This window comes from Mastigoproctus giganteus, chromosome 7 (genome assembly GCF_048544385.1).
Source record: "Mastigoproctus giganteus isolate SK-2022 chromosome 7, ASM4854438v1, whole genome shotgun sequence".
NCBI classification, from domain to species: Eukaryota; Metazoa; Arthropoda; class Arachnida; order Uropygi; family Thelyphonidae; genus Mastigoproctus; species Mastigoproctus giganteus.
This window is the reverse complement of record NC_143581.1, coordinates 22,685,356-22,704,311: the sequence shown is the minus strand read 5'-3', so window position 1 is coordinate 22,704,311 and position 18,956 is coordinate 22,685,356. Positions and strand designations below refer to the sequence as shown.

The window sequence follows — 18,956 nt, the reverse complement described above, 5'->3', positions numbered from 1 at the left end:
TATCATGAAGATGGAAATTCCTCTGGTCACGGATGATGGGTGGATGTTGAGGTATAAACAGACATTTTATTTTTTTGTGATGCCTTTCCAAAATTTTTGTACACACAGTATGTTAACAATTCCAAGGCAGCTTAATTTTTGACTCTTATGGTTGATTGTGGTTTATTAGACACGAGGTGGCGCAGTAGGTGGTGTGTATGAATTTTGTACTTAAGCATGTGTTATTGAGTGGCATTTTATTTTTGTAGCGTGTTTTTGAATTGTTAGATTTGGTTTTAATGACCGGTAGTGGATTTTGGAGTTGTTTGTCGTAAAATAACTGTGTATATACCATGGTCGAAGAGGACGCTATTGATTTGGAAGCTGAAAATGATCATTTTGTTAGGAGGACTTTAGAGCATTTATGGAGTATCAGTCTAAGGCTTTATGGCGTAAACAACAGTGCATCAAGATTTTACACGTAAGTTTAAAGTTTTATAATGTTTGGTATATTATAGACACATACTACATCATTATAGAAGATGGAGATAATGTAAGTTATTATATGAATTGGATATTTCATATTTGCTTTCTGCTTGATCCAGCAGAAAGCGATTTAGCGTCAAGGCACTGAGAAATTAGTATTGCGTGTATAAATTAAATGTGTATTAGGGGAAGCCAAAATTTCTCCTGACACTAAAGTTCGCAATGGGCCATGCAATTTTTGTGTTAATGCATGGCTCTAATTCTGAACTTTTAACGAGTTTATACTTCGGCTTTGTGCTTTTTTTATGTGATTTTCTGCTGTATAAAGTGCATATTATTCAGTTAATTAAATGTTTGAAAGCAGTGAAAAAGCAGCTGTATGTAAATATGATGTAATCAGAGTTTTTATTGGCAGCACTCAATATTTTCAAAACCAAAAATGAGTACTGCCAGTAGCTTATATGCTCTTGCAGATGCCACAAATGCATTAAAAATCTAAATATCTGGCAGAGTAATGTTTTACCATTCAGTCTGCATTATTGAATTTAAATTGGAGCAGTGTGACCATCAGAAAATGAGATAAGTATATCCCAATTATTGTTGCCTGTATATCTACTAGACATAACTATTGTTAAGGATAAAGGGAAAGGCTTTTGCTTGTGTAAGGATGACTATAGTGGGCTCAGAGAGTTTTTAAATGCCATGCAGTGAGACCAGCTGATAATGTTACCAACAGAAAATTCTGAATGGGAAGCATTCAGGGAGATAATTGTAGAAGTAACTTAGTTTTTCATAAGAAATACTGTCAAGGCATTAGACTTAAATGGACATCTGATGAAACTTGTGGCACAGAAGTATCTCATAAATAAACTAGTCTGTAATCAAGTCACAAAGGAGTTTAGGCAAGTTAAGACACATTAGGAAAAGTCTCTGTCAAAGAACAGCATCAAAGACATGTGCATATTATTAGTAGAAGGAAGGGATTGAATCACATTAGGCCACTTTGTGTTATTGGTTTAGCAATTGATGACCCTGCTCAGATTGCTAACAAACTGAATAGGTATTTTGCATATACAATCACACATGAGGAATTAGCATTTGTAGAGACATTTGATGCAAGAAAGCAAGCTTATGCAGCATCAGCCAAAAAAAAAAAAAAAACCACTTCACCCCTCTGTTCATTCGAAATACCTGTCCAGCTGAGCCTTAAACTTATTTAGGCTATCAACTTCCACGACAAGGGATGGAAGTCTGTTCCACCACCCAACCACCTGCTGGCTAAAGGCAAATTTCCACACATCTATCCTACATCTGTCTTTCCTCAATTTGAATTTATGCCCTCTCAGGTGATTATTGTGAGCCGGAGGAAGAATCCCATCAGCATTGAGCATGCTCAAACCATTCAAGGCTTTATTCACCTCTATCAGATCACCTCGCTGGTGCCTAGTCTCCAGACACTGTAATTTGCAAAACTTAAGCCTTTCTTCGTAAGAGCACCCCTTTGTTCCATTCACTAATCTTGTTGCCCTTCTCTGTACTTGTTCAAGCAGCTCTACATCCTTCTTGAAATGAGGCCTCCAGACCTGTATACAGTACTCTAGGTGTGGCCTGACCATTGCCTTATACAATGGAATAATCACCTCCTTATCCCTGCTGGAAAAATTCTTGTATATCATTGACAATACTCCATGAGCTACTCTTGCAGCCCGTCTGCACTGCTCAGAGAACTTCATATCTGCCTGCACAACCACCCCCAAGTCCCTTTCATTCTCTACCACTGTCAGTGTAGTACCACAGAGTTGATATGTTGCTCTGGGGTTGCTGTTTCCCATGTGTAGTACTTTACATTTGTCAATGTTAAACTTCATTTGCCACCTCTCAGCCCATCTGCTCAACCTTTCCAGATCCTGTTACAGCAGCATAGTGTCAGTAGTGTCCTTGACAATCCTGCCAACCTTTGTAGTATCATCTGCAAACTTGTATATTAAGCTTGATATACCATCATCAATATCATTTATAAATACAGAAAACAACAATGGACCCAACATTGAACCCTGAGGGACTCCACTAATAACATTAGTCCACGATGAGCAGTGTCCATTGATTACCAGTCTGTCTTCTCCCCCTCAACCACCCCTTTATTCATAATCCATAGCAGCAATTTTCCTCCAATGCCACACTGCTCCAATTTGTGCAGCAGTCTTCCATGTGCAACAGTATCAAAAGCCTTTCTAAGATCCAAGTATATAATATCCAAGTTATTTCCTGCGTCCAGTTCTTTTGTGACTGCATCATAGTATCCAATCAAATTGGTCAGGCAAGATTTCCCCTTAACAAAACCATGCTGTGTCCGAGCTATAACTGAAGTCTTGTCTAGATGATCCTGCAGTGCTTCTTTAACCAGTGCCTCCATTAATTTTCCTGGAACAGAAGTTAAACTCACAGGTCTATAATTACTTGTGTCAGCCTTTGATCCTCCTTTGTGAATTGGGGGTTACATTTGCACATCTGCAGTCTGTGGGTACCTCCCCTGAGTCCAAGGAAGCTCTCACAATTATGGTTAAGGGTTTGATTACTTCATTTGCTGCCTCCTTTAATATAATTGGATAGATCCCATCCACCCCAGGCACCTTTCTTGTGTTTATCTTCAACAATTTCTCCTCCACTTTACTCTCAGTTATTACAAGATTCTCTAGCTTAATGCCAGAGTTGAATACACCTCTGGCATTCCCCTCACTGAATAACTCCTCATGTGTGAATGTCGATGCAAAATATTCATTTAGTTTGTTAGCTACCTGAGCAGGATCATCAACAGTTGACCCATCGATATCAAGTGGACCAATCTGATTCATCTTCTTCCTTCTATAGTTTACATAAGTAAAGAACTCTTTGCTGTTTTTCTTTGCATCCCTTGCCCAATATTTCTCGTAATCTACCTTCGCCTGCCTAACCTCCTTTGTAACTTGGTTACAGATCAACTTGTATCTATCATAGGCTTCTGTGTCACGTGTTAATTTGTATGTATCCCATGCATTTTTCTTCTCTGCCATATGTCTCATTAGTTCATCTGATGTCTATTTAGGCCTAAACCTTGAACAATATTTCTTAGTTGGTATGTAAAGCTTAGTAGCTTCCAAGATAAGTTCTTTGAGTGCTTCCCATTTTGAATTTGCTGTTGGTAACATCATCTGTTGGTCCCACTGTATAGAATTTTTAAATACTGTCTCAGTCCATCGTAGTCGCCTTTACGAAAGCAATAACCCTTCCCTTTACCCCTAATGGTTGTTACCTCTTTGAGTAAATCCCACTTCAGCACACTGTGATCACTGCCACCTAGTGGTTCTTTTTTCTGCAGATTCTTAATGCATGAAGAATCACTACTGATAATCAAATCAAGAGTATTACTCCCTCTAGTTGCCTCTCGAACATGCTGATGTAGAAAACAATCATTCAATAAATCCACAAAAGCCTTGTTAGTGTGTGAGTGACCAGCCCCCAAATTCCAGTCAATATCTGGGAAATTAAAATCCCCCATTATAAGACTCTCTGATTTCTGGCCCACTCTATTTCCCTGTACAGTTTCTTATTATACTCATCAGAGTCATTAGGCCTATAGCACACTCCTACTCTCAATTTTGATCTCCCAATGCTTATTTCACACCAAACTGACTCGACACTGCACTGTACAGCGATGTTGACTGGCTTCACTTCCTTGGATTTTATGTGTTTCTTAACTAATAGCATAACCCCTCCTCCCTTCCTATCCTTTCTGTAGACGTTGTACTCCCCAAATTCCAGTTCTGCATTCCTTATATCTATGTGACACCATGTCTCTGATATCCCAACAATATCTGCCTTTGATGTTTTGAGCAATACCTCAAATTCATCAAATTTATTTACTAAACTCCTAACATTGGTGTACACCCGAGTATACATGCACCTGTTTCTATTCTTAGCTACCCTAACACAACCCATGTGTTTACTTGTAACGCAATGACTACCAGCAGTCTCTGAAATACCATGCATCTTGTTTTTCAGGCTTCTGCTCATTCCAATAGAAGCAGTGCAAGAATCTCTTTCACCTCTGCCAGTGACTTCTGTTAATCTGTCTTTGTCTCCCCCAAGCTAGCAGTTTTCCGACCCACCTAACACTGCCTTGATAGCATCAGCAAATATTCTTGCATTCTTTCTATTTAAGTGTATCCCATCCCTGTAGAAGCAGTCTCTCCCATCCCTGTAGAAGCAGTCTCTCCTGTTAACAAGTACAGTCCAGGCTGAAAAAAAATTCTACCCCTTGAGCCTTGCACAATCTTTCCAGGGCTGAATTGATTGACAAGGCTCTCGTCATATACTCCCTCCTATCGTGTCTTTGCAGAATTGCAGACACTTTCAAATTCAACCCTAATTCACAGCTTTTTTTCAACAGTGACCTGTACTTGTTAAATAATTCTGCCAGTCTCCTTCTCTTGATATCATTAGTGCCAATGTGTACAACTATATCACCTTTTGTGCCCTTAAAAGATGATATCCACTCTACAACATCTACAATGTTCTACAATTCTTTAGGGAAAGGGTATTCCAGAAGTTTATCAAACTCTAACAGAAACAATATGACTTTGTGATAACCGAAAGGAAAGTGGAAGAGAAATTGCTGAAGCTGAACGTAAAAAAAAAAAAAAAAAAAAGTCCATGAAATGGATGAGATCTATCCACTTCTATATTAAGGAAGGCAGCAGAGGAGGTATGCAAACCCTTAACCATAATTATGAGAGCATCCTTGGATTCAGGGGGAGGTCCTTGCAGGCTGGAGATGTGTGAATGTATCCCCAATTCACAAAGGAAGATCAAAGAGTGACATGAGTAATTACAGATCTGTTAGTTTAACTTTCTGTTTCAGGGAAAATAATAAAATTGCTTGTTAAAGAAGTAATGCAGGACCATCTAGACAGGAATACAATTATACTACAGTCACAGCATGAATTTGTTAAGGAATGGTTTTGCCTGACCAACCTGATTGGTACTCTGATGCATTAATAAGAAAATTTGATGTAAAAAAAAAAAAAAAATTTTTATATCATATACTTCGATTTCAGGAAGAATTTTGATACTGTGGCACATAAGGCTGCAGTATAAACTGGAGTAATGTGGCATTAAGGACAAGGTACTGTGGCTGAAGGGATGGTTGAGTGGAAGAAGACTGTTTATAAAGCACTACTCTTTGTTGTTTTCAGTATTTATTATTGATATAAGATATATCAGTCTTAATGTCAAAGTTTGTAAATGATACAAAGGTTGGCAGGGTGGTTAATAACAGTAATCAAAGTAATCTGCAAAAAGGTCTAAAAAATTTAGGCTGATAAGCTGAGAAGTGGCAGTTCAAGTTCAACATTGACAAATGTAAAGTACTACATATGGGTAACAGTAACCTCAGGTTAATGAACGAATTGTATTGTACTATACTCAGGGTGGTACAAAATGAGAAATACTTGGGGGTAATTGTGCAGTCAGATATGAAGTTCTCTGAGCAGTGCAGACAGGCTGCCAGGACAGCTCATGGGGTTTTGTCAGTGATATACAGGAACTTTGCTAGCATGGATAAGGATGCGATTATCCATTTTAAATGCATGGTTAGACTGCATATTGAATACTGTGTACCAATTTGGAGGCCTCATTTAGGAAGGCTGGAGATCTGCTGGAATGGGTGCCACGGGAACAAAAGGGTGTTCATACCAAGAAAGGCTTCAGTTCTGCAAATTGCAGAATCTGGTGACCAAGCACTTGCACTTTCCAGGGCTCAAAGTTTTGTGTACAGAAGTTCAGGATCAAGACTATGCTGATCATATTTTTTTACAAAAGGGTGTGACTCGTAATGAATTTGTACAATTTGTACCCGAAGGGGTGAAAGTGTCAATGCTGCATTCTACGTACAGGCACTTCAAAGATTATTGAAGGGCATTTTTGAGGTGAGGCCACAATTTTGAGAGAAAGACAGCTGGTTCTCATTAATGACAATACTCCCACTAATTTTGTACTTGTTGTGAAAACATTTCTGATGAAACATGGCATTGTACAGATCAATCTTCCACCCTACTCTCCCGATCTAGCACTGGCGGACTTCTTCCTCTTGCCCAAGGTGAAAACTGCCCCCAAAGGAAAGATCTTAGGATGTTAAGAACATGAAGAAAAAGTTAACCACCACACATTACCCCTTTGCTGATTCTTTTTCAAAACTTTTAGAATGGTGTAATAAGTGTATTCAGTCAAGTGGTGATAATTTTTTATAAAAATAAAACCATTTTCGAGCTCCTGCAATCTGTTCTTTTTATTGTACTAGTCCAGGAACGTTATTGCCATACCATGTGTGTATATTTATTTTATTTTATTTTTTTAAGTATGATTACAAGTCCACAAGCTGGATCAAGGATTTTACACTCAGTGGTAAAAATATGGCTTTTATGTTGCCTCCTTGAGTTCCTCACAATTGGAATGTAAATAAGCATAATTCAGAACAGGCAAGTTTTTTTTTATTTTCTTTAAGAGATTCTCTACAAAAAGTACAAATCTGTGAAAAAATAAAACATGTATTTGTATATATTTATATATAAATATACAGGGTGTTTCAAAAATGATAGTCAATAATTTAAAGGTGAAAAGTACAAACTAAAATAAGCAAAAAATCCCATTGAACATAGAGTCGCAAATGAACCATTTTCGTGATCTGGGAGGCCACATTAGACCCACCTCTACCTATCCACCATTGACCATACCTTCTAGTTAGATACAGAGTCACAACTCAAGCAAAATGTGCCGGTGCACCATTGTGCATAGCCACATGTTCTGGCGTTACTGAAGTGGAACATTATCATCATCAAGGAGGTCTGGAAGAACCTTCTGCAGGAACTGAAGGTACAGCTCTCCTGTTAGCCTGTTTGGCAGAAAGTGTGGTCCAATTAGATGGTCTCCTAGTAGTTCTGCCCAGACATTCAACGAGAAACATTGCTGACGTCGTGACTGGTGAATTCCATTAGGATTTTTGTCAGACCAAACATTAGCATTAGTAGAGGCATATGATACAAGAAAGCAAGTTTATTCAGCACCAGCCAAACAAAACCCTCCCATTTCACCCCTCCATTCGTTCCAAATGCCTGTCCATTTCAGTATTAAATTTATTTAGGCTATCAACTTCCACAACAAAAGATTGAAGTCTGTTCCACCAATCAACTGCCTGCTGGCTAAAGGCAAATTTCTGCACATCTATTCTACAACTGTCATTCCTCAATAAAGGCAAATTTCTGCACATCTATTCTACAACTGTCATTCCTCAATTTCAATCTATGCCCCCTCAGGTTCTTAACCTGAGCAAGAGAAAGAATCCCATCAGCATTCAGCTTTCCCAACCCATTCTAGGCCTTATACACCTCAATCAGATCACCTCTCAGGTGCCTACTCTCCAGGTGCTGCAATTTGCTGAAATTAAGCCTTTCTTGGTAAGAGCACCCCTTTGTTCCCCTCACCAATCTTGTTGCTCTTCTTTGTACTCGTTCTAGCAACTCTACATCCTTCCTAAAATGAGGCCTCCAGACCTGTACACAGTACTCTAGGTGTGGCCTGACCATTGCCTTGTACAATGGGATAATCACCTCCCCATCCCTGCTAGCAAAATTCCTATATATCATTGACAAGACTCCATGACCTGCCCCTCTGCACTGCTCAGCAAACTTCATATTTGACTGCACAACTATCCCCAGGTCTTTTTTTCACTTTCCACTTCCCTGAGTGTAGTACCATGCAGTACTTTGACAAATGCAATGTTAAACTTCAGTTGGCACTTTTCAGCCAATTTGCCCAACTTATCTAGATCCAGTTGGAGTAGCATACTGTCTTTACTGTCATTAACAACCCTGCCAACCTTTGTATCATCTGCAAACTTTGACATTAAACCTGATATACCTTCATCAATATCACTGATAAATATACAAAACAACAATGGGGCCCAACACCGAATGGTGGGGAACTCCACTAATAACATTTGTCCACGAAGAGCAGTGTCCATTGATTACCACTCTTTGTCATCTCTCACTCGACCATCCCTTTATCCATTGTAGCAACTTATCCTTAATGCTATACCTCTCCAATTTGTACAGCAGTCTTCCATATGCAACAGTATCAAAAGTTTTCCTGAAATCCAAGTATAGGATATTAAATTATTTTTGGCATTCAGTTCCTTTGTGACCACATCATAGTATCCAATCAAATTGGTCAGAGAAGACCTCCCTTTAACAAACCCATGCTGTGTCTTAACTATTACTGCAGTCTTGTCTAGATGATCCTGCAATGCTTCTTTAACCAGTGATTCCATTATTTTCTCCGGAACACAAGTTAAATTACCAGGTCTATAGTTACCTGTGTCACCTTTTGAACCCCCTTTGTGAATTGGTTGTTGAGGAAAGGGTGTTAGAAAGAATAGAACAAAATCCAGGAATTTCGACAAGGAGGGTTGCTGTTCAAACGTGACAGTTATGAAAATTAAAAATACCATTACGAGTAAACTCAGCTTTGTCAGTGAACAAAATGTTGTTTAAAAATTGGGGGTGCAGGACACACTGTTGTTGCATCCACTGGCAGAAGTTCACTCAATGAGGGTAGTCTGTATTGCTGAGACCTTGTACATGCTGGATATGGTAGGGATACAGTAATTGGCAATGTAAATTTGCCACACAGTACATGCTATGACTCAGTACACGCTCTTGCAGAGCAACCCTCCTTGTCGAAATTCCTGGATTTTGTTCTATTCTTTCTAACACTCTTTTCTCAACGTCAGGTGTTATTCTTCTGGGCCTACCTGCTCGTATTCCATGTGCGAAACGCCCATGTTCTCTAAGGCGTTGATGTACCCTGATAATGTGCGCCTGTTGGGTTGCCTTTGGCAGGGAAATGCTTCTTGGTACAAACGTGCATCCTCAAGTGCACTGCCGTTGGCTTTACCATACATGAAGTGCATGTTCGCATAGTCTTCGTTGCTGTAACCTCTTTCCGTGTTGACTATCCTTTTACAAGTACTAGTATGCATCTTAGAGCATTGAGAAAGGGAGAGAATGAGCATAACCTAACCTAAACAAACAAGTCAGTAGTGGATTCCAACTAGAAATATGCAATATCTCGAAAATGATTCACTTAAACACCCATGTTTACTAGGCTTTTTTTTGCATATTGTAGTCTGTACAGTTCACCTTTATATTATTGACCATCACTTTGAAACATCCTGTATACTTTATATACATTTTTAAAATCTCTAGGATTACTTGATTTACCAACAACAGAAAGTGACAGTTTTTGAGTTTCAGTTTTATTGTTGCAAGTGACTACCATGATTCTCCCTTTGGATTTTTGAAGATAAGATCTTATAATTTAGCCCTGTTTTGTTCGTATTGTAGAGTGGTGTTTCAATCAGTTTTCACTGTTGATAAATGACATTAAATCTTTGAATAGCAGGCTGATCTCTTAGTGGGATAATCTTCCCCACTAAGAGTTTCAGTTTTGTTAGCATTCTGACGGTACAGAAAGTTCTGTAGGAAAAGCTATATCTAATTTTGGTTTCTTTAAAGTGGTGTGAGAACTTAATGAATTCTTGTGAAACAGAGTGCAAAATCCTTTTTTTTTTTTTTTCTTTCTTTTTTTTGGAGACTTGCTTTCTTAGATCTTTTCAGAGCATCCAACTTATTTTTCATAGAAACAACTTTTTTTTCTCCCCCATATTTCATTAATTTATATAATATTTGATTAAGTTATATACTTCAATTAAGCAATTACAGTAACAATTAATTTTACTGGTGCAAACGTGGTTTGGAACAAACAGCTGACCTCTCGAGGAAACTTGCAACTCAACAGGCAGGAGTAGTATACACCACACTGGCTGCAAGCATACTGGACCTGTGCCCACAGTATACTATAATGTGCTGTAGGTACCAGACAGTGTGTTTAAGATGGGAAGGGAAGAACATCAGTTAATCTGACAATTCAGTTAAGTGGAGGCCTGTTAAGAGGATATCTACTGTACCTAGATCCAGAACAAATTTGTTGGCTCTTGATCTTCACTGTTCAGTTTACTCAAACATTTAAAGCCTTTTAAGTACCCTAATCAGGTCCCCACACATATCTTGTCTTGAAACTTTGCAACCCAAAAAATCAGTCTTTTCTTTATAGGAATATTTTGTTAAAGATCAAATGCTCTGACAGCTGATCAAATGCTCTCTCATTGGTTGTTCCAATCATGTCTGACAGATACTGTCATTTAAACTATGTATTATAAATTTTGAAGCAAGATAAGACTTAGAATGAGATTCCCACAGCTGCTGCCTTGGTAGACAGAGGAAGGTTTACTGAAATGAGCCAGCCATATATTTTATTTGTGAAATTTTCAATCGAGAAATGTATGCACAGATGAAGTTGCTAAAACAATTTCCAGCACTGCATTCTACATGAAGTTGCATTGCCTACAAACAGTTTGGTCTTATTGTTGTAGTGTGAACAACTGCCAACTTGATAACACTTAAGCATATGCTTTTTATTATTGCTATTAATCAAAAACAGTGCTGGCTGTTGAATGCCACATTAGCATTAGCATTAGTAGAGGCATTCGATGCAAGAAAGCAAGCTTATGCAGCATCAGCCAAAAAAAAAAAAAAAAAAAAAAAAGTAACATAAATAAATAAAAATAACCACTTCCACTTCACCCCTCTGTTCGTTCGAAATACCTGTCCAGCTGAGCCTTAAACTTATTTAGGCTATCAACTTCCACGACAAGGGATGGAAGTCTGTTCCACCCACCAACCACCCGCTGGCTAAAGGCAAATTTCCGCACATCTATCCTACATCTGTCTTTCCTCAATTTGAATTTATGCCCTCTCAGGTGATTTTTCTGAGCTAGAGGAAGAATCCCATCAGCATTGAGCATGCTCAAACCATTCAAGGCTTTGTACACCTCTATCAGATCACCCCGCTGGTGCCTAGTTTCCAGACACTGTAATTTGCAAAACTTAAGCCTTTCTTCGTAAGAGAACCCCTTTGTCCCATTCACCAATCTAGTTGCCCTTCTCTGTACTCGTTCCAGCAGCTCTACATCCTTCCTGAAATGAGGCCTCCAGGCCTGTATACAGTACTCTAGGTGTGGCCTGACCATTGCCTTATACAAGGGAATAATCACCTCCTTATCCCTGCTAGAAAAATTCCTATATATCATTGACAATACACCATGAGCTACTCTTGCAGCTCGTCTGCACTGCTCAGAGAACTTCATATCTGCCTGCACCACCACCCCCAGGTCCCTTTCATTCTCTACCACTGTCAGTGTAGTACCACAGAGTTGATACGTTGCTCTGGGGTTGCTGTTTCCCATATGTAGTACTTTACATTTGTCAATGTTAAACTTCATTTGCCACCTCGAAGCCCATCTGCTCAACCTTTCCAAATCCTGTTGCAGCAGCATAGTGTCAGTAGTGTCCTTGACAACCCTGCCAACCTTCGTATCGTCTGCAAACTTGGACATTAAGCCTGATATACCATCATCAATATCATTTATAAATACAGAAAACAATAAAGGCCCCAATACTGAACCCTGAGGGACTCCACTAATAACATTAGTCCACGATGAGCAGTGTCCATTGATTACCACTCTCTGTCTTCTCCCCCTCAACCACCCCTTTATCCATAGCAGCAACTTGCCTCCAATGCCACACTGCTCCAATTTGTGCAGCAGTCTTCCATGTGCAACAGTATCAAAAGCCTTTCTAAGATCCAAGTATATAATATCAAAGTTATTCCCTGCATCCAGTTCTTTTGTGACTGCATCATAGTATCCAATCAAATTGGTCAGGCAAGACTTCCCCTTAACAAAACCATGCTGTGTCCTAGCTATAACTGAAGTCTTGTCTAGATGATCCTGCAGTGCTTCTTTCACCAGTGCCTCCATTAATTTTCCGGGAACAGAAGTTAAACTCACAGGTCTATAATTACTTGTGTCAGCCTTTGATCCCCCTTTGTGAATTGGGGTCACATTTGCACATCTCCAGTCAATGGGTACCTCCCCTGAGTCCAAGGAAGCTCTCATAATTATGGCTAAGGGTTTGCTTACCTCCTTTGCTGCCTCCTTTAATATAACTGGATAGATCCCATCCACCCCAGGTCGCTTTCTTGTGTTTATCTTCAACAATTTCTCCTCCACTTTGCTCTCAGTTATTACAAGATTCTCTAGCTTACTGCTAGAGTTGAATACACCTCTGGCATTCCCCTCGCTGAATAACTCCTCATGTGTGAATGTCGATGCAAAATATTCATTTAGTTTGTTAGCTACCCGAGCAGGGTCATCAACAGTTGACCCATCGATCTCAAGTGGACCAATCTGATTCATCCCCTTCCTTCTAGAGTTTACATAAGTAAAGAACTCTTTGCTGTTTTTCTTCGCATCCCTTGCCAAGGATCTCTCGTAATCTGCCTTCGCCTGCCTAACCTCCTTTGTAACTTGGTTACAGATCAACTTGTATCTATCATGGGCGTCCGTGTCACGTGTTAATTTGTATGTATCCCATGCATTTTTCTTCTCTGCCATATGCCTCATTAGTTCATCTGACAACCATTTAGGCCTAAACCTTGAACAATATTTCTTAGTTGGTATGTAAAGCCTAGTAACTTCCACGATAAGTTCTTTGAATGCTTCCCATTTTGAATTTGCTGTTGGCAATATCATCAGTTGATCCCACTGTATAGAATTTAAATACTGTCTCAGTCCATTGTAGTCGCCTTTACGAAAGCAATATCCCTTCCCTTTACCCCTAATGGTAGTTACCTCTTTGAGTAACTCCCACTTCAGCACACTGTGATCACTGCCACCAAGTGGTTCATTTATCTGCAGATTCTTAATGCATGAAGAATCACTACTGATAATCAAATCAAGAGTATTACTCCCTCTAGTTGCCTCCCGAACATGCTGATGTAGAAAACAATCATCCAATAAATCCACAAAAGCCTTGCTACTGTGTGAGTGACCAGCCCCCAAATTCCAGTCAATATCTGGGAAATTAAAATCCCCCATTATAAGACTCTCTGATTTACTGGCCCACTCTATTTCCCTGTACAGTTTCTTATTATACTCATCAGAGTCATTAGGCCTATAGCACATTCCTACTCTCAATTTTGATCTCCCAATGCTAATGTCACACCAAACTGACTCGACACTGCACTGTCCAGCGATGTCGACTGGCTTCACTTCCTTGGATTTTATGTGTTTTTTAACTAATAGCATAACCCCTCCTCCCTTCCTATCCTGTCTATCCTTTCTGTAGACATTGTACTCCCCAAATTCCAGTTCTGCATTTCTTATATCTGTGTGACACCACGTCTCTGAAATCCCCACAATATCTGCCTTTGATGTTTTGAGCAACACCTCAAATTCATCAAATTTATTTACTAAACTACTAGCATTGGTGTACACACAAGTATACATGCACCTGTTCTTTTTCTTAGCTACCCTAACACAACCCATGTGTTTACTTGTACCCCAATGATTCCCAGCAGTCTCTGAAATATCCTGCATCTTATTTTCCAGGCTGCGGCTCATTCCAATAGAAGCAGTGCAAGAATCACTTTCACCTCTGCCAGTGGCTACTGTTAATCTATTAGTCCTTGTATCCCCCCAATCTAGCAGTTTTCCGACCCACCTAACATTGCCTCGATAGCATCAGCAAACATTCTTGCACCCTTTCTATTTAAGTGTATCCCATCCCTGTAGAAGCAGTCTCTCCTGTTAACAAGTAGTTCTCCTGTTAACATTTATGAAGTTTTGACTGTACTTGAAATAAGCATTAAATTATTTACTTATTAAAATGTTTATAATCAAGTAAATAAAATAAGTTATGTAATCAAGTATATAAAATAAGTTATGTTATTATCATTTAATAACTTTAAATAATAAAAATGTTTCCCCCTTAAATATAGATATCGTATGCTAGAAATACAGAATGAAACAAATGTTGGTAAGTATTTATATTTGTCTTTTTTTTTATTAAAAAAAACTAACATTTGAATAACAATTATATACTTAAGTTAACAGTTTAAGTGTATTCCTATGAGCTGATTTCTTGGATAAGTATATTCCATCATCCAAGAAATCAGCTATTCTCGGAGACAGTGTCATATATCCATACCAGGCTGCATAAATCAGGTAGTCAGATACTAAGGAATATGCCATGCAATTTGAGAGAATGAGCTGTCAATGTGACTTTGAATGTGGTATGATAATTGATGCCAGATGTCGGTAAAAGTATCATGGCCACTGATGCCCTGTTGGGGTTGTGCTCAACTACATCAGCATCTGTAGTGTGCCAGTAATGTTCCAGTAACCAGAAAACATCCAGCCAACCGTGGCCAGACAGCTTTTTGATATAAGAGGCCAGTGGAGGGTGAAAGAAATTAAATGGTCCACTAGACAGCCCACAATCCCATTGTGCCATGCATTAGCACTGAAGGCTGGTGGGATGAGTGTGATTATGTTATTCCACCCTTTTAGCTCTAGGGTTAATCAAGGAATAACAGTGAAATGTTTTATCCAACCTATTAAACGTTAAATAAAGAAAAGAAATCACAGGTGTGGACAGTACATTAAGTAACAATTATGGATTATGAACAAAGCTACCCAGTAGGTTTGAAGACTCTTCCTCCAATTGTAAGGTTTTACAGTTAACTACCAGGACTGATTCCATTCAAATATGTCAGAGCACATGAGATTGTGATGAAGTGATTGTCACCCCTAGCACTGTCGCTGTTATGGATGATCAGGCATCCATGTAACTATTCACTGCCTGCAATAAAAATATATGTATCTGTAGACCTGCATGACTATTTCAATCAACAAGGGCATTTGTATATCAAACATTCACACAGTCTTATCAGGCTGTTGTATTGTTCAATGTGTTTTGAAAGTTTTTATTATCCTTAGATATTGTTAATGAGAAGTGTGGACAGTAATATGGCCTGTAGAGTGGAAGAATGGCTCATTGCAAGTTTATGGGTTCATGGATGTCCAGGAAACCATGAAAGGGGTACAGTGGGACTTTCTATAACATTTTTTTAATAAAGAAGCTCCTCTCAGAATGACAGTATTGTGAATGTAAGCTGTTCACAGTTGGATCAGTTCTTGATAAATAGGAGGACCGGATGATCATTAGCACAGCATTTGATAGGTCTCTATTCCTTTGATGGTCCTATCAGTCAACATTTATACCTAGCCACATTGAGAATATATGTAGCCAGATGATACAAAGGTTGGCAGGGTTGTTAATAACAGTAATGATAGTATGTTGCTGCAACAGGACCTGAAAAAGTTGGGCAGACGGGCTGAGAAGTGGCAACTGAAGTTCATGACAAATGCAAAGTACTGCATATGGGTAGCATTAACCCTAAAGTAATATACAAACTGGGTGGTGTTACACTCAGTAGTGAAGAATGAAAAAGACCTGGGGGTAATTGTGCAGTCAGATATAAAGTTTTCTGTACAGTGAAGACAGGCTGCTAGAACAGGTTATGGGTTTTGTCAATGATATACAGGAATTTTGCAAGCAGGGATAAGGAGGTGATTATCCCCTTGTATAAGGTAGCGGTCAGGCCACACCTTGAGTACTGCATACAGGTCTGGATGCCTCATTTTAGGAAGGGTTGTTGCAGAAAGAGTACAGAGAAGGGCATCAAGACTGGTGAGGGGAACAAAGGGGTGCTCTTACGAAGAAAGAGCACCCCTTTGTTCTGCAAATTGCAGTGTCTGGAGACTAGGCACCTGTGAGGCGATCTGAGTGAGGTGTATAAAGCCTTGAATGAATTGAGAAGGCTCAATGCTGATGGTATTCTTGCTCAGATTGCAAAACTGAAGGGGTGTAAACTGCAATTGAGGAAAGACAGTTATTGAATAGATGTGTGGAAATTTGTCTTTAGCCAGTGGGTAGTTGATTGCTGGAACAAACTTCCATCTGTTGTGGAAGTTGATAGCTTAAATAAATTCAAGGCAATTGCAAGCAGGGATAAGGGATAAATTCAGAACTAGACACATTTGGAATGAATGGATGGGTGAAATGGGAAGGTGTTTTTTTTTTTTTTTTTTTTTGGCTGATGCTGTATAAGCTTGCTTTCTTGCATCATATGCCTATGCTAATTTCTTAAGTGCTTAAATAGTTTAAGTACATAATCTTAACAGTATGAACTTCTGGTGTAAGTTCATAACAAATTATACCTTACTATTTAAAAAAAAAAAAAAACAAATTGCATAATTTACCTTTGGCCTTCTCATTCCAAATGTTTTTTCCTTGGGAGATTTCATTCAAGAATATTGAAGTTTTGTCTGTGGGTTGTAAAGGTAACACCAAGTTTTTCATTTCTTGTCACTATTGGTTTTAGAAATCCTGGATCACAGTCATATTTCAACTAATCTTTTTAAGTTTGGTTTTTATTCCCATCTGTGTTTGTTAAAAACTTGAACAGAGAAATTTCATAAGCTTTTGATGTTTTTAAAATAACATGTTGGCTGGACAACTGCATTATGATTATTCCAATTTGAGTAACTGTTTTCAGTCTTATTTAGTGATTGGCCTAATGCTTGGGATATGAGTTTATCACTTGCAGATATGTCAGATCTTCCATACCAGACATTATCTCCAGTGATTTCTCATTCATCTTTTTGAGTGTTTGTACCATTCAAATTGTATTAGTGGAAAATGATTCACGGTATCAAGCTTATACAGCATCAATAATTAAAAATAAAAAAACTACCCACTTTCACAACACTGGAAGTTTTGTTCCAACAGTCAGTTACTCTTTGGCTGAAAGCAAATTTTCACACATCTATCCTGCAGCCATCCTTTTTCATTTTAAATTCTGTACATGAAGTATCAGTGTTGGACTGTATAATTAGTATGTTAACACCTAATTGGTATGTTATTCTGGAATTATTTCTTCCCATATGCAGTACCTTACATTTTTCAGCGATAAAACCTCAAAAGTCCACAAAAGAAATCGCCAGTAGTTATGCCATTTATGTCTAGTTGACCAATCAGACACATTCCTCTTCTAGATTTAATACAAGCAAAGAATTATTAGTAACTTTTCTTTGCATTTTTAGCCAATGTCCAATCTACCTTAGGTTCTCTTCCCCCCCAAATATTGTTTTGATAGGACCTTTTTACTGTATATTTGACAAAGATTTCTGCAGCAGTCTTTGAAGCTGATTTCTTGAACAAAATGCAATTTTTTTTTTTTTTTTTTTTTTTTTTTTTTGTAGATTTTTGTTCAAAAAGCAACATTGAAAAAAAAAAAAAAATAATAATAATATTAATCACTCTTAATCCATGTGAAAGTACTCTATGGGAAGAGCCCTCAGTCCTTTACAAGGTTGGCACAATGCTGCAACCTATGTTATGTAAAAGGATTGAATAACTCCAACCCCAGGAAAAGCAAACCCCCAAATGAGAGAGAAACTAAAATCATAATGTAAAAAATAAAACAAGAAAGAATAGGGGTATCACAGGCATGATTTATTCATGGAGCACCCACACCATTCAGTATCCACTGGGGTTCCTATATGACCTGGTCAGTAAACCAAAATGAAAGAGCTGATTATGGAAACACAAACTCAAATATGGCTGGGCTTCAGAATTAAAACCAAACATCAAATACAAATTTCGAGTCACCCAGTGGCAAATCGATAGAGCTGAAACTTATGTAAAATAAAATTACCAAATGAGTAGATAGGTTTTCTTGTTTAATTAATTTGGTTGGTTCTGTTAGTAATCCCCCCCCTCCCATTATGGTAACAGCAATAGTTACCTTATGTAATATTGTGGAGTTCCTACACTATTACTTCCACATGTAAGTGTGATTATTTAATTAAACTGCTTGTTTATTTGGGTAAATAGCATGTAAGTTTTTTTTTTGCATTTTCTTAATTTGAAAATGCAAAATTACTAACTATCATCAACAGGTAAAAATAAACCTTTGAGCATGTGCAAGCAAAATGCTACCTACTTTAAAAAAAATTCTAAATATTCTAGGTTACTTTTTTTTTTTACACTAAATGCAATCATGATTACAAATTAAAAAAATAATTCTTATTTGTATTGTTTTGATCCTTGTTAAAAAAAAAAAATAAGTATTTTGATTTTTCATAATTAAAAGGTTAAAAAATAAAACTAATGCAATTGAGTTAAAGTCTAGCTCTGCCCATTCAGATATGCATCAAATAAGTAATTTAATGGGATCTCTAATCCCTTCATTATTGTAAATTTCTTTTTGTTCCCTCTATTATTTGAGGAATTTTTGTTGATGTTTGAAATAGTTTGCTGTCATTTAACACTTGGGAAAATTGCTGAAGAGAATGTGTACCAGTTCACTGCTTATTTGTATTGATGACAATAGTTATGCATGTAACAAAACCAATTATATAGTTTGCTTATATA

At 38.0% G+C, this 18,956-nt stretch overlaps 1 protein-coding gene across 1 annotated transcript in view; it reads left to right on the top strand.

Annotated features, from left to right (window-relative positions):
- The first annotated feature begins 219 nt into the window (after positions 1 to 219).
- Positions 220 to 18,956, top strand: part of LOC150082638 (uncharacterized) — a 36,539-nt gene continuing 17,802 nt past the window's right edge. Inside the window, exons 1-2 of the mRNA XM_090378720.1 lie at positions 220 to 460; positions 14,455 to 14,492. Coding sequence (XP_090234846.1) covers positions 333 to 460; positions 14,455 to 14,492 — 166 coding nt within the window. The 5' untranslated portion in view covers positions 220 to 332. The remainder of the gene's footprint in view (positions 461 to 14,454; positions 14,493 to 18,956) is intronic.